This window comes from Heptranchias perlo, chromosome 28 (genome assembly GCF_035084215.1).
Source record: "Heptranchias perlo isolate sHepPer1 chromosome 28, sHepPer1.hap1, whole genome shotgun sequence".
In the NCBI taxonomy this organism is placed as follows: domain Eukaryota; kingdom Metazoa; phylum Chordata; class Chondrichthyes; order Hexanchiformes; family Hexanchidae; genus Heptranchias; species Heptranchias perlo.
The window spans coordinates 22,407,936-22,424,509 of NC_090352.1; the positions used below are offsets into that span (position 1 = coordinate 22,407,936).

At 42.1% G+C, this 16,574-nt stretch overlaps 1 protein-coding gene and 2 non-coding genes across 6 annotated transcripts in view; all 3 read left to right on the forward strand.

Annotated features, from left to right (window-relative positions):
* The first annotated feature begins 296 nt into the window (after nucleotides 1-296).
* On the forward strand, nucleotides 297-370 carry trnat-agu (transfer RNA threonine (anticodon AGU)). The gene has a single exon. It is a non-coding gene; the product is annotated as a tRNA-Thr (tRNA).
* A 417-nt stretch (nucleotides 371-787) lies between these two features.
* trnat-agu (transfer RNA threonine (anticodon AGU)) lies at nucleotides 788-861 on the forward strand. Its single transcript has one exon. It is a non-coding gene; the product is annotated as a tRNA-Thr (tRNA).
* A 4,468-nt stretch (nucleotides 862-5,329) lies between these two features.
* rilp (Rab interacting lysosomal protein) overlaps nucleotides 5,330-16,574 on the forward strand; it is a 35,445-nt gene continuing 24,200 nt past the window's right edge. Inside the window, exons 1-2 of one of the 4 annotated variants that reach the window (XM_068008220.1) lie at nucleotides 5,330-6,098; nucleotides 16,394-16,517. In XM_068008220.1, the coding sequence (XP_067864321.1) occupies nucleotides 5,823-6,098; nucleotides 16,394-16,517 (400 nt within the window). In that variant the 5' untranslated portion in view covers nucleotides 5,330-5,822. The remainder of the gene's footprint in view (nucleotides 6,099-16,393; nucleotides 16,518-16,574) is intronic. The other 3 variants (XM_068008222.1, XM_068008221.1, XM_068008223.1) reach the window with 3 other exon arrangements.

Consider the following 16,574-nt stretch of genomic DNA (forward strand, 5'->3'; position numbering starts at 1 on the left):
CAGAGTATACCTTTATATTTAGATATATTTTAAGTAGTTTATTTCCGTAATTTATAAACCCCATGTTGGACCAATTGAACCTGTCCGAAACGAAAAGCCCCTTGTATGCTGATGCGTGAAAAAGATCAGGAACAAACACACATGATCATATGAGTAGAAATATGAAACTGCAGTTAATAACTGAGAATGCAGGGAGACTCAACGCTGGGCATGAAAAATATAGCATCAAATTGTAAACAAAAAAATGTCCTAACGTAACATCAGAAGCATTAAGCATCGCCTAACTCAGCAGCTTGGGCGCCGTGGCTTAGTTGGTTAAAGCGCCTGTCTAGTAAACAGGAGATCCTGAGTTCGAATCCCAGCGGTGCCTCAATGCGCGTCTTTTAATAGAATTCTATTAGCACACTGATGGACCTTATTAACTTGTTTATGTGTACAAATAGTTTACTTACCGTTGAGCAAGAATTAGTTTGACCATTGAATTTCATCTGTTGCACAAATTGCATAAAAACCCCGAAATATATACCGCAAACTTGTGGCAAAATTCATTTGCTGAGAAGAGAAAATATTTTCTGCTTCATCCTTACTCAGGAATCAGAAACAGTTTTATTACTGAGTTTAAATAAGTAGCAAATGAGACAACATTGAAAGACTAGGCCAAAATTAACATTGCTACAAACATGCAGTACAAACATGCAAAATTAACATTAGCTACAAACATGCAGTACTCGAAACTGACAGGGGTTTATCCTGCTCTTTACTGATCATTTGCAAAACTGCATTAACTGGCGCCGTGGCTTAGTTGGTTAAAGCGCCTGTCTAGTAAACAGGAGATCCTGGGTTCGAATCCCAGCGGTGCCTACTCGCCTGGGAGTATTTTGTTGGCGAATCTCAGGTACGCTAAAAATAATCCTAATTGTGCGAAGGCGACTTTCGTGTCGTGGTACCAAAGAAAGACGTGTTTTACCACTATTAAGAACCTTCATACCGCATTCTTTGAGAGTTATTTCCAAATTCCAAATTACGTGCTTTGGTGCAACTTGGTCAATCTTCTTTGCAAGGATTTTTCTACAAGTGAGGGGATGGATAAGAAATAACGCACAACCCAGTTGAAGAAAAATGATGTGACTACTTAATACGACGCTTTTAAATTGCTTTTCATCAATTTTTGCATTTGAAAGTATGTGGTGGCAGGATTCTTTAAAGAATATCAAATAGTTCAATAATTTACCAGCGTCCCATTTTAGAAATACTTTATTTGTTACTGTGACTCTTGGGACCTTAAGTAGAATTGTGCTATGGTGCGATACATCGCCTTTGTAATGCGGGATGTAAGCAACAATCTTAATGCAATTCTTTTGAATAGTTTTCCTCTAGTTTTACCTGCATCTCGATCTACTTATTTTATCCAGCAAATCTATAATTTGCCGGAATATATCTGATAATATACATAGTAATTTATTCTGCCTTATCTATGCTTCGCCAACAAGAAAAATCAATTTTAATCAATCACTTGGATTTTTCCTGCTGTTTTCTGATTTTATTAGACAATGAACACTCGGGGGAGGGGGGAATAAGAGAGTCAAGTTGAATTGAGAAGGGGAAAAGAGCGTTATATTGAATTAAATGGGGGAAGGGAGAAGGGTGCCAGAATAAACTGAGAGGGTTGGAGGAGAAAAGAGTGTCTCTGTGAAAGAGTAGGGAGATGGTTGAGATGCAGTGCTTCTGTGAACTGGGGCAGGAGGTTTTTATGTGGGAGATTAAGTGTTGAGGCAACCTTCGGGGAAGTGATGATCTGGTTGGTCTGTTGAAAATCCAAATGTCATAGAATCATGGAAAGGTTACAGCATGGAAGGAGGCCATTTGGCCCATCGAGTCTGCGCCAGCTCTATGCAAGAGCAATCCAGCTAGTCCCACTCCCCCGCCCTATCCCCGTAGACCTGCAATTTTTTCCTTTCAAGTACTTATCCAGTTCTCTTTTGAAGGCCATAATTGAAATTGCTCCACCACCCCTCGGGCAGTGCATTCCAAATCCTAACCACTCGCTGTGTAAAAAAGTTTTTCCTCATGTCCTCTCGTCCTTGAATCTTCCGCCAATAGGAACAGTTTCTCTCTATCTACTCTGTCTAGACCCTTCATGATTTTGAATACCTCTATCAAATCTCCTTGCAACCATCTCTGTTCCAAGGAGAACAACCCCAGCTTCTCCAGTCTATCCACGTAACTAAAGTCCCTCATCCCTGGAATCATTCTAGTAAATCTCCTCTGCACCCTCTCTAAGGTCTTCACATTTTTTCTGAAGTGTGGTGCCCAGAACTGGACACAATACTCCAGTTGTGGCCGAACCAGTGTTTTATAAAGGTTCATCATGACTTCCATACTTTTGTACCCTATGCTTCTATTTATAAAGCCCAGGATCCTGTATACTTTTTTAACCGCTTTCTCAACCTGTACTGCCAACTTCAACGATTTGTACACATATATCCCCAGATCCCTCTGTTCCTGTACCCCTTTTAGAGTTGTGCCCTCTAGTTTATATTACCTCTCCTCGTTTTTCCTACCGAAATGTATCACTTCCCATTTTTCTGCGTTAATTTTCATCTGGCACCTGTCCGCCCATGCCACCAGCCTGTCTATATCCTCTTGAAGTCTATCACGATCCTCCTCACTGTTTACAACCCTTCCAAGTTTTGTGTCATCTGCAAATTTTGAAATTGTGCCCTCTATACCCAAGTCCAAGTCATTAATATATATCAGGAAAAGCAGTGGTCCCAGCACTGACCCCTGGGGAACACCACTGTACACCTCCCGCGAGTCCAAAAAACAACCGTTCACCACTACTCTCTATTTCCTGTCCCTTAGCCAATTCTGTATCCATGTTGCTACTGCCCCCTTTATTCCATGGGCCGCAATCTTGATGATAAGGCTACTGTGTGGCACTTTATCAAACGCCTTTTGAAAGTCCATATGCACCACATCAACTGCATTGCCCTCATCTACCCTCTCTGTTACCTCATCAAAAAGCTCTATCAAATTAGTTAAACACAATTTGCCTTTAACAAATCTGTGCTGGCTCTCCCTAATCAATCCACCCTTGTCCAAGTGACTGTTAATTCTGTCCCAGATTATCGTTTCTAAAAGTTTCCCCACCACTGAGGTTAAAATGACTGGCCTATAATTGCTGGGTGTATCCTGACACCCTTCTTTGAACAAGGATGTAATATTTGCAATTCTCCAGTCCTCTGGCACCACCCCCATATCTAAGGGGGTGGTGCCAGAGGACTGTCATTTTGTTTTTCCTTTTTCAAGATTAAAAATCTATTAATTGTGAAATATAAAAGTACTTAAAATGAATCGGAATGCCTCACTTTTAATGTAAAAATTAAAATTTATGGTGAACATACTCCTAAGTCCCTCTTAAAAATGCACTACCAATTCTGTGTCTTGGACATTTGTTTGTCCCCTCTCAGGTTTTCATAGAGTAATGTTTCTTCTCTCTAATTCAAATGAAGGAATGTTGGACAGCTCATGTTTTCTCATGTCATGGGCTAGTATTCAGGACCATTCTTGAATTGTTAGCTATTTGGGAGTTTTGCGAGCGTCTGCAAGTTTTCTAGGTTGGCATGTATGAACCTTGCCTTTTCCTATCCCTTCAATTTAATGTTGTTTTAAAACTACTTTTTCCTCACCATTTGTTGTCCACCCCCATTGTAACAAAAGTGCTAAGCTCCCCACTTTCTGCCTCTTCCACTCAGGTCCTTGTTACAAATCTATACATTTTAAACAGAAAAAATAATTCTCCAAGGGTGTAATCATGACTGTCCCCAGGAATGCAGATCACTTATGATATTTTAATTTTGTAAGTTACCGACATGCAATATGAGTGTGTGCTTCTTTCTCACAAGACGTGGGTTAATTTGCTACAGGTGGACTCTGGGGGGGAATAGCCATTCCTAAAGTAGTGAGGGCGCACTATTGTTTCACCGACACATCTCCTACCCAGAGGTCGTTCACAAGCTTTTTTGAGTCAGTGTTGAGAGCAAGATAGCATTGAATTGAAAGAAAATTAAAGAAGCTGGAAACATCCAGCAGTTCAGGCAGCCAGGGGCAGAGTTAGGATGGTGGAACTTATGCAATTGCAGGGGGCCCCAAACCAATCAGGGGTTCCCAGTGGATCCAATGAAAGGACACCTAGGCAATGGTGATAGCAGATACCGAATCGTTTTGTCAACAATTTTTATATTATCTATTGCAAACATGCCTTTTCCCGATCATACGTGCATGGATTTGACACCAGGTAGGTGGTATTTAGTAACATTGTCTAGTAAAATGTAGGCCCCACAAACCAAACCTTTTCAGGGGCCCACTACAAGGCAAACACCATTCCTGCAGTTGCCATCTGCAGGGACAACAACAACTTGCATAGCCCCTTTAACGTAGTAAAAATGTCCCAAGGTGCTTCATGGGAGTGTTATCAGACAAAGTTTGACACCGAGCCACCTGAAGCGATATTAATGCAGGTGGTCAAAGAGGTAGGTTTTAAGGAGCGACTTAAAGGAGGAGAGAGAGGTAGAGAGCCAGAGGTTTAGAGAGGGAATTCCAGAACTTAGGACCTAGGCAGCTGAAGGCATGGCCGCCAAAGGTGGAGCGATGAAAATTGGGGATGCGCAAGAGGCCAGAATTGGAGGAGCGCAGAGATCTCGGTGGGGGTTGTAGGGCTGGAGGAGGTTAAAGAGATAGGGCCATGGAGGGATTTGAACACGAGGATAAGAATTTTAAAATGGAGACGTTGCCGGACCGGGAGCCAATGTAGGTCAGCGAACACAAGGGTGACGGGTGAACAGGACTTGGTGCGAGTTTCGATATGGGCAGCAGAGTTTTGGATGAGTTCAAGTTTACGGAGGGTGCAAGATGGGAGGTTGGCCAGGAGAGCATTGGAATAGTCGACACTGGAGGTAACAAAAGCATGGATGAGGGTTTCAGCAGCAGATGAGCTGAGGCAGGGCAGAGACCGGCGCTTTAATGGAAGTAGGCAGTCCTGGTGATGGATGGGATAGGAGGTCGTAAGTTCAGCTCAGCTGACAGTCGACATTTCAGGCATGCATCCTTCCCCACAACCGTTCTGATCTGAGAACTGCAATATTTTGCTTTTTTTAAAAGAAGAATTGCATTGAGTTGGCTTTGAGCATGGGCCGGGCGCAGACGCTATTTTATCACCAGCACAAGTAAACACACTTTCACTTTTTTTTTTCGCTTGGGGCGAGGCGATGTTGGGTCGGCTTGAGTTTCACCCGGAAGACTCGAACCACAAGCCTCACGATTTGTCTTTGTAAAACTGCGATCCGATCCAGCGGAGGTGAAAATTCCTCAGTGCGGGAAACCGGCGACACGACCGCCGCAATTGGAGCGCAGCCCGGGACCAGCTGGAGCTCCGATCGCCCAAAGGGCAGCGCGAGCCGTGTCACCCTTGTCGCTGTCACTGGTCGGTGATTGGGCCAGATGACACCGGCACGTGATTGTCTGTGGCGCACGTAACAGTCGGACAAAGCAAGGAAACGGGAGCACCGTATAAAAGCCGGAGGGTTTGCGGGGCTGCCTGCACTGGGAAAACATCGTCCCTGCAAGCGCTTACCAATGGGGACCTGGCTGCGCGGACTGATCCGCTCTTAAAAGAATATCCCCCCCTATCTTCCCCGGGCCACATTCTATCCCCGGGTCTCGTTCTATCCCCGGGCCACATTCTATCCCCGGGTCTCGTTCTATCCCCGGGCCACATTCTATCCCCGGGTCTCGTTCTATCCCCGGGCCACACTCTCTTTACCATGGACATGGAACCTCATCTCGTCTCTTGCCTCGACAAACCCGTCTCCAACCTTGCGGTGCACGATGTGTACGAGATCGCCAAGCTGATCGGCGCCGAGCTGGAGAAGCTGATCGACAGCTATGGGAAGGAGGCTGTGGGAGGGCTAGTCCCTAAAGTTGTCCGCGTCTTGGAAATGCTGGAAACTTTCGTGACCAGGAATGGGAACACCGAGCAGGAGCTGATCCGAGCCTTCGTGATGTTACAGGACGGCGAGAAAAGCACGGTTCACTACAAGGTTCGTGTCCCCAAGTGACAGCGCTGATTTTAGACGATTTAAAAAATGTGACATTTTATCTGACACTCGTATAACGCCTGGTATACAGCACCTACTCCTTAAGGCAGTATAACTGATGAGAAACTACCGATTACACTATGAGCAGTTTTACATTTGGTACTGTTTAGTTTGGGTTGCAGACCAATGTCGGTACACTGGCTCTGATACACAGCTTAACTAGTTTAGACCGTTGGCAGAATTAGACACCTACTTTGGTGAGTCTACTGTGCCATCAGGTTAAGGAAGCTGTGCTTGTTTACACTGCACAATTGATATAGGGAGACTGTAACTCCAACCTTAAGGTCTTCTGTCACCTATTCACTACCCCAAAATGTTTGAGGAGCTTAAGTAAGGTGCTCAGAGATCCCTGGAGCCCATTTTGAATCACAATGTCTAACAAAACCAGCCCTGGTCACCCTTTAGATCTACATATTTTGTAACTTTACTTTTGTGTGCTGCTTTTTTTTGGTCAGCTGGTGTTAGGTGTAAAAAAAAGTGCATGCTCTGGCCCTGGAGGGAAACATCATACTTAACCTAAATCCAGAGACCTTAGGTGTATGTTGGCAAGAGCAAAGATTTACCAATCCAAAAGTTCCAGCAGTATCACTGCTCACATTGAACTAGCTGAAGCTGCTTGTCCAGCTATGACTATACTATCCATTAGAGCACTAGTTTGGGTAAGCGTAGTGGGCTTATGACTGGCCAATCACTAACAGTACCCTGGACTACTGTGAACCTAGTTGATGCAGCTTCTAGCCTGCTCCCACAGACAGTCAGTTCTCTATTAAGCTTCCTCTTTTGGATTCAGCACAGTGTACAGATGGAGATTTAACTGGATAATTTTGCTGGGAATGATCTATGGGCATCCATTGATATTTGTGGCTGTACACCAGCTCTCCCAGGCAGACCTAATTTCCTATAACTTCCTCCTGCAGAGACAAACTTGCAGAGAGACACCTAACAATTTTTTTCACAGGAACTTCTGCATCCTGCAGGCTCTCAATTACTATCTTCTAGGGGAATCAAGGGATATGGGGATAGGGTGGGAAAGTGGAGTTGAGGTCGAAGATCAGCCATGATCTGATTGAATAGGTTTGCTCCTATTTCTTATGTTCTTACCTTTCAACAATTGATTGTTCCTCCAGCTGTACCATCCATGTTTTAGAGTGATATGGCAAACACACAAAATATTGTTGAGTATGTCTTTCTTCCCTTACACAGATCACACCTTTGAGTGCCACTCACCCCCATCACAGATAGGTTCATAGTTGTAGGCAGCACATTATAAGTGGATCCTAGTAGAAATCCAAGCCATCTTTCCTCAGATGCTCATGTCATTCCATGATCGCTTCACATCCCTCATTCTGTCCCAACTCAACCATGGACTTTGCTGACCCGTCTGAGCCGCTGTCACACGCTTTGCCTCTTTTTTTTCTCACTACTGCTACTGCCAACTTTCACTTTCCAGTATAATTCTCTGAGAACCAGAAATTCATGGTCTGCCCTGTCTTAACACCATTAAGTGCTCTTGAACCACCATTCTCACAATCTCCCATTTCCTGCCAAACTGCAATACTGCCACTTTGTTCTGTATCACTAGCTTTTGGGATTTTGTGAACATGTATTGCACTCACATATTATCAACATTGAACTCTTCCACAGTGGAGCTCAGAAGTAACTGCAGTCTTGCCTTTGCATTGTACAGGACAACATTCATCAAAGGTGTGAGTTACTTCCGTGCAGAGCTGCAAACTTTTTACTTGTTATTCTCCACCCTTGACAATGTCACTTTCTACATTGTTAATGACCACAAAAAAACAAGGAACAAAACCAAGTTCACAAAACCAAACGTTGAACTTTCTGTGATCAGATGAGACCAGATTGTTTGATTTCTTCATTAAACCACCTTCTGCTCCCTGTCGGTTTTATTTTCCTCAATGATGGTCTGCTAGTGGAAAACCTTCACAAACTCTTTATACTCTGCTCTAAAGTTCTTTCTCCTGTAATCCAGAAGTCCTCTTCCTTCATCACACCTTTCTGAATGCACGAGGAATGGCTCTTTGATTTGGATTACATTTGTGCCCAAGTTATTAACTAGTCTAATCTTTTATAGCATTTCTCAAATGTTTCTGAAATTTGAGGAGTGGAAATGATAGCTTATTATGACTGTGCAACCAGGAATGCCAAAAACATAAGTTTTAATTGCAAATTGTTTCATACATTTTATCCCGAAGAGCACTTGAATAGTTTGACTTTAACACAATGTAATATACACATCAATAATCAATGCACTTGCTCTGGAAGTTTCCTGTGAAGAACTTTTTTTTTGTAGGGGGAAGGGAGATTATTTTACACATGGGAAAGATTAGTAGTTTAAAAACACACACATAACTGTACTCATCTACTGTGATTGTGTGTCATACACAAGGGCTGTTAATGTGATAGCAGGCGTTTCATATTATAGGGCACACAGGTGCTTAGTGCACCCAAATGCAGCTGGCTAGTGCTTAGTGTACTTGGAATATGTGCTGAAGGGGAGACTATGCAAAAAAAAAAGTAATAATTTTTCCTGGGTGGCCCTGATCATCCAGCAGACCTACTCCTTTTGTGGATTTTGGTTTTAAAGGCAGATGTGCTGCTGTTACCACAGTCCTCCCCCTGCCCGCCAACACCCAAAAAAATTACAGGCAAGGGGCCAGCAACAGCCCTTTGCAAGCTGGTCGTGCTGGCAATCGACACACTCAGCACATCCTTATTAATGCGCTGGGAGTAAAATTTAATCAGCTGAGTTCACAGTGAAGAGTGAGGGCAGTTTGTGAGTAGGCACAGAGTGCCTCTGGAGCAATGGTCTAGTGCTGCAGAGCCAGGGTTGCATTATGGGGACCATAGTGTGTTATGTACAACAGGAAGAGTAATATTTTTATTTTAAGAACCAGAGGAAGGGACTAGTCTTGAAGTTAGTGCTTTAGATGAACTTCTATAATAGAAAAATACAGTATAAATGAAAATGTAAGTATGATGATTTGACCACAGAGAGTAAAGGGGATATTTTGTTCATCACTGGGCTATGTCCATTCAGGGGCTCCATCTGCAGAGAATGCAATGAGTTCTAAAACATCAATAATTGTGCCTCTGAACTTCCCCTAAATCTGCTGATTTAGAGTATCATTTTGTCTTGTTGATAGCACGTGGGCAGTTAAAATCATGAAACATTTTTTTTGATAAATCTGTTTACCAAAGTGATTCATACATAGGGCCTGGTTAGGTTTTGAATTGTGATGCACAGTGTAGTAATCAGAATTATAACGTTTTAATGGAGGAAAAGTGGGATTATAATTCAAATTTCATTTTATTATGTCTATTATGTCTTTATTTCAATTAGTTAAATGTTTTTCTCCACTTTACTTTTTCTTTTTTAGATTTGCCTTCCCTTCATACTATGCTGAAAATTAAAAGTGTACTGAAGGCAGTTTATGCACAAACATAGGTTGGCTGGAAGCGGTGTAACAACCCAGCACAGCAAGTTTCCTGTGCGATAACAAAGTTCACCAAGTGTGTGTTGACACTAGAATACACTGGTTCATGGGACCAGTCACAATGCCACTCTCTCATTACTGATCTATTGCTTAATATGTTGTCCATGACATCAATAATTGTGCTTCTGAACTTCCTCTAAATCTGCTGATGTAAAGTATCATTTTGTCTTGTTGATAGCACGTGGGATGTTAAAATCACAAAACACTTTTTTTGATAAATCTGTTTACCAAAGTGATTCATACATTGGTGAGAAAGCTTTTGGTTGCAGCAAATAGTACTGATTCCTACAATCGGTCTAGTATTCTGATTCCACAAATCCATCTGAGACGTGCCATGGCAGCTGGCTCGAGCCAACATTTTTGTGTAGTTATAAAAGTCCAAGTTTCTGAATTGAGTAACAGACTTGGCAGTAAAATTGGCAATTTCATCTTGTGATGCATGCTGTGCCACAGAGGTCATTTGCCAAGTTTGAAGGTGAGTTAACAGTTGCAAACAGTTTTCACGTGGTGGAAAATTGACTATAAGACATCCTAGTGAGTAATGGAGATTGTATTTTGCTGCTCAGTGGCCATCTCAAGTGGAGCACCTATTGCCCATGTAGGCTTTGCTTAAAACTCGAACAGCTTTAAGATGTTCAGACAATTCAGACTTGCAAATGGTTTTCCCCAAATCACCAAGCATTTGAGTATTCCTTTGTTCTGAGGACCATTGAGTTGCTGGGAGCTTGGTAAAAGTGGGTAATTGATCCAGTACTTGTATGTGTTTTTAAAGTTTCCGCAGTTTGATGCCAGGTGCCAAACCATGTTTTTGAATTGGATGCAAAATTGGCAAAACAATTTGAATTTACACACTCCGATCTGATTAGATTCTACAGCCAGATGACCTAAATCTAGCTCTCAGCCTACAGTCTTTCTGAGCCTTGTTTGCTTCTGGTAATTTATTTTAAATTTTGAACAGTGTTTTGGTCTGCTGGCGATATTTATCCCACTTTTGATGTTGCTAATTATTACAATTTGGGCTATTTCCCAACACTGTTTGTTGGTGCTCTCCCCAAAAGTCAGTGCAAGCTGTGAGCAAGAAGCTTCACCATCTGCACGCTGTATCTGGGATATCAAATTGCAGGGTGAACAATGAACCTTCTAGCACTGGGACAGGCACCGGAAATAGTATGGCCTACCCATTATGCCTTCCAAATTTCTTGAATTGGCAGAAAATGCCAATCTGATTAGATCATATAGCTCAAATTTTAAAACTACCATTCAGGTTTATTGTAAAAAGAAGCAAATTTTGAACCGGCAGATAAACTTAAGAAATATAGTACTTCATCCATTTATTTCAAAACAGAAGTTATGAAGTATTATTAGTTCACCTCTGTAAATTTTGAATATGAATCCATGATGAAAAGCTTAAAATGACAAATAAACCTCATGGAATCCTGTAAGCCCCCAACTTGTATAATGGCACAGCAAAATAGAAACCCAAAGAACTTCTTTGATTTCCAGGTTAGCATAAAGGAAGATTTTTAAGTGTTCTTCCAAATTTTGAATTATTTCCTGCACGGCAGACCAAAGAGGAAGGAAAATCCTCAGTGTGAACAACTTCAACTAGCACTGAGCCTTGCTAAACAAGATTTACCTTAATTAGATTCAGGTTTAGGCAAATTGCATATTTCCTCATGAATCCAAAATCGATCAGTTTAAAAAAAAATAATAAAAGAATCAATCAGTTAATAGGGCCAAATAGGGAACCTGGGCGTTACAAACAGAGGTATAGAGTACAAAGGCAAGGAAGTTATGCTAAACCTTTATAAATCACTGGTTAGGCTTCAACTGGAGTATTGTGTCCACTTTAGGGCATCACACTTTAGGAAGGATGTCAAGGCCTTAGAGAGGGTGCAGAGGAGATTTACTAAGATGGTACCAGGGATGCAGGACTTCAATTACGTAGAGAAGCTGAGGTGGTTCTCCTTAGAGCACAGAAGGTTAAGGGGAGATTTGATAGAGGTGTTCAAAATCATGAAGGGTTTTGATAGAGTAAATAGGAGAAACTGTTTTCAGTGGCAGAAGGGTCGGTAATCAGGAGACACAGATTTAAGGTCGTTAGCAAAAGAGCCAGAGGGGAGATGAGGAGTTTTTTGTTTACGCAGCGAGTTGTTATGATCTGGAATGCACTGTCTCAGGGTGGAGGAAGCAGATTCAATAATGACTTTCAAAAAGGAATTGGATAAATACTTGAAGGGGGAGAATTTGCCGAACCATGGGAAAGAGCAGGGGAGTAGGACTAAGTGGATAGCTCTTTCAAAGAGCCGGCACAGGCACGATGGGCCGAATGGCCTCCTTCTGAGCTGTATTTTTCTATGATTGATTGCTTGATTCTATGATTGATTTTATTAATTTAAATTTCTTAGCTAAAATTGTTCCCAGATAGAGGTGTATATATTATGCTTTACCAGCTGGCTCTCAAGTTAAGACCAAGGAGCTTTTAACAGTCATAGCGGACCTGACTTCATTTTAAATATTCAGTGCCTAGGTCAAGCTACAAACTCATAAAATGTCGCATTTTGTGAATTGAAACATGACTGGTCCTAGGATCCATCACACCCACCATATAAGAGCTAATCGCAAGTTGCATTGCCAGTCTTTTTGTCTCCTTTGCTATTAGTGGGACACCATTTATGTTCTCCGTTTTGAATATTTTAAATTATATTTTGTAATTCGTCTGGTTAAAGCGCAGCAGAGGGAAATGTTGATTATATTTTTTTTGTTAGACCACATGATGAAATGGATTTAGCATTCTGCCCCTTCAGCTCTGGGTCCTGGGCTTGAATCCAGTCTGACTGAAAATCATCACTCCCCAGGAAGAAGTTTCTTTTTAAGTTCCTTTTTAACTTTTGATCAGTTAGCTAATGATTGTTGCTTTGACCTCTGTTTATGTGTTCTCTCTGCTTTAAGCCCTGTTTCTGTCCTTTGCTCTTCACATGGGTCTTCAGTGAAGTTTTGTTTTAACGTGTTCTGTTTCTTTCATAAAAGTGGACTTTGTTTTTGCAGTTGGTGTTATATTTTGTTCTCCCTCCCCCCTGCACTTGCAAGGATAGAGCACGTTCTTTGATTGGTTTGGTATTGCATTGCTGCTGTTGCTGAGGAAACTGCCTCTAATTGGTGCCTTGCTGCACCTTCTAGATGAGAAGACATTCCCCCCACCACACCCATCCCTTGTCGTTTTGGATGTCATACTGGAATCCCTGGTTTTCCCAGGATTACAAAGAGGAAATATATGTTTATTCAGAAAAAAAACATTTCCAAGTCAATGGGGGAAAATCTCCCTTTCTTTTCATTATGGGGATAAAAAGATTACAGGAAAAGTTTTGTGTAACACTAATATGACGTGTGTATAATATATATTTCTACAAAAGACATTTATCTTTGAGCCTAGGTTCAAACCAACGCATGATTCATAGCAGCACAACATAAGCGTTGCTTCAGTTGTCAGATTTCATGAATAGGAAACCCGTGCAGTGTACATGGGAACATTTTGTGGAATTCTGCCAATCTGGTTGCAACGTCGATACTTGTAATAGTGAAAGTGTGTACTTCAGAGTTTTTTTGGAAACTCCCTGGGCTGTTCCCATGTACCTCCCAGCAGTCAGTTCAGCAGTGTCTTTGGCAGAGGTGTGTAAGCAGGCTGTTGAACATAAGAACATAAGAAATAAGAGCAGGAGTAGGCCATATGGCCCCTCGAGCCTGCTCTGCCATTCAATGATCATGGCCGATCTTCAACTTCAACTCCACTTTCCTGGCTGATCCCCATATCCCTGATTCCCCTAGAGTCCAAAAATCTACCTATCTCAGCCTTGAATATATTCAATGACTCAGCATCCACAGCCCTTTGGGTAGAGAAATCCAAAGATTCACAGCCCTCTGAGTGAAGAAATTCCTCCTCGTCTCAGTCTTAAATGGCCAACCCCTTCTCCTGTTACTATACCCTCTAGTTCTAGACTCTCCAGCCAGGGGAAACAACCTCTCAGCGTCTACCCTGTCAAGCCCCCTCAGAATGATATGTTTCAGTGAGATCACCTCTCATTCTTCTAAACTCCAGAGAGTATAGGCCCATTCTACTCAACCTCTCCTCCGACAACTCTCATCCCAGGAATCAATCTAGTGAACCTTTGTTGCACCGCCTCTAAGGCGAGGATAATGAGACCAAAACTGTACACCAAAGCCCTGTACAATTGTAGTAAGACTTCCTTACTTTTGTATTCCAACCCTCTTGCAATAAAGATCAGCATGCTGTTTGCTTTCCTAATTGCCTGCTGTACCTGCATGCTAACTTTTTGTGTTTCTTGTACCAGGACATCCATGTCTTTCTAGACACCAGCACTTAATAGTTTCTCACCATTTAAAAAAAATCTGTTTTTCTATTCTTCCTACCAATGTAAATAACCTCACATTTCCCCACATTATACTCCATCTGCCACCTACTTGCCCACTCATTTAACCTGTCTATATCCCTCTGCCCATGCTTGTGTTCAGAGATGGCCAGGCGAAATGGCTCTCTGCGTCGGAGTTGGGGTGGGGTTGGGGCTGCAGGGAGCAGATGTAACTCCAAAAGAAAATCTGCCCTGTTTATTGCCAGTGTTCGCTTTGAAGCAAACACTAGTGCTCTGCCTGCTGGGGGCCCAGCCTGCCTCCTGTTTGCTCACTACCTATTGTAAAAGTCTTGACTGATCACTCAGTTGATTTTTCTTTTTGTTATTTACAATATTTTTGTTACAGGATTTCCCAGTTATGTACTGCAAATTATTTTCTTATAAATGTGCACATTAATATGATGCTCATTAATCTTGCATTGTAAATATCAGGGCCCAGTCTTGCTGGAGTGGGGCATCTCTCTGGCATATGCCGTTAGTTAAACTTTTTCTTGCACCCTTCAACTCAAATTATTTGTGCCATAACTTGCTGGAAGTGCAAGCTGATAACGGTGCAGCGAGGGCAATGGAGCACCTAGGACCTTAGTGAACGGTGGGACCAACAGTCTATTTCCTTAACCGATGAGATTTAATTATTGAGAAAGAACGAGGAACGATAGAATAGGAGGGTGAATTAGAGTCAAAGCAGATAGAGAGGGAAAGTAAAGAGAGAGAAAGATTAAGAAGAAAAATTTAAATTTTAAAAGTTTATAAGAACAATTTACTACATGCAAGAATGAGATTGAACAGTTTAAATAGTTCCCTTTCTGGACCTGAGGTTGATTGGCATTGCATTAGCAATTATCATGTCGTTAAAAGGGCACTTGCGCTATTAATTATGAACCCTAACATTCTGTGGCGAATTTAATGGGCAAATCCAGCAAGTTCTTACAAATAACAGGGAGGCTAAGGGCAAGATGCCGTTTCTGCGAAGCAAACGATGGAGCAGCGTAAATGGATCAGCAAGTTCTGGAGATTTGCAACTCACGCGTGTCCCTTCATCCCCTGAACTTGCTGGCTGATTTGCACATTAATAATTGTGTGTGTCGTTAACACTCTGTTATTTTTGCAGGATGATTTGGCCCTATATAACAGTGGCATGTCGTATTTGTCAGTTCCTGCACTAGTTTCAAGGCAGTTATCTGATCTAAGGGTTCAGCTAAGGTTCTAAATCATCGTCACATTGTTCCCTCAATTCATGACACCACCTGAAATCCTTCATTACACTACGGCCTTGTCATTACTCCTAGATATCCAGTTTTATCCCCTTTAATTGGTCTTTTTAGAATCCTATATGGAACTTTTTCTGGTTTTATTTTTGTTTTCAAGGGATGCAAGTGTCCTGGATTGAACACTTTTTTTACTTTTTGCACCAGAAAGCTTTCTACACCATAATATTGTTTTTGTATCTTTGTACTCTTCCTTTTCAGAGAGAATAATGTGAAGTAGTGGAAGGAATCGCAGGCTGACAGGTCATATCGTGAATGCTTCTTCCATGGCCGTAGCCATCATTATATACCATTATAGGGTGGTTAGTCTTGTACGGTAAGAGGGTTTTATGGACTCTCGCAACCCATGTGTTGGGAGTGGGATGGGGACATCCACACCCACAGTCACCAGATGCGAGAATCCTGCTGGGTGTCAACCCAGAATTTAGTCAGAGATCCGGTCTCTACTCTCTGGAGTGGGGTTCGAACTTTCTGACTGAAGTGAGAATGCTACCAGTAAGCCAAAGACTCGTACACCATAATATACTTTAATGATTAACTCAGTACTGCATTCTATTGCACCAGTGTGAAGATTTTTATGAAGACTGATAGTCTTATGCTTCAGACTGTGCCCAGTAGAAACTGGGTTGGGACTTTTATTGTTCTTGGGATGTGGGCAACATTTATTGTCCATCCTTAGATGCCTTAAAAAGGTGACGGTGGGCCGCCTTCTTAAACTGTTGCAGTCCATGTGGTGAAGATGGGTAGGGAATTCCAGGATATTGAGCCAGAGATGATGAAGGAACAGTGATACTTGTCCAAATCTTGATGGTAAGTGATTTGGAGGGGAACCTGGAGGTGGTATATTCCCACGAGACTGCCCTGGACAGCCAGTGGAGAGAGGGGGCTTTCCTTGTATCACTCTGGATTGGCTTTAGTTGCAAGTCCCAGAGATGAATATTAAAATTCTAATCTACCGTTAGCTGTCTCCAATACAAGATTATTATGAAGCAGCATGTGCATTTCATTCTTGCTGTGTATTTCAGGATCTGGATCATAAAACAAATATGTGGCACAAACGGATCCAGGAACTGCAGAAGCAGATTTCACAGCTAACAGATGAAAACCAGCAGCTAGTTAACCAGTTGGTTGAGCTTCAGTCCCAGGAAGGTAAATCAGATCTCTGGTTACATTAACTCCTTTATCTGTAGTTTGTACTGCTCTGTA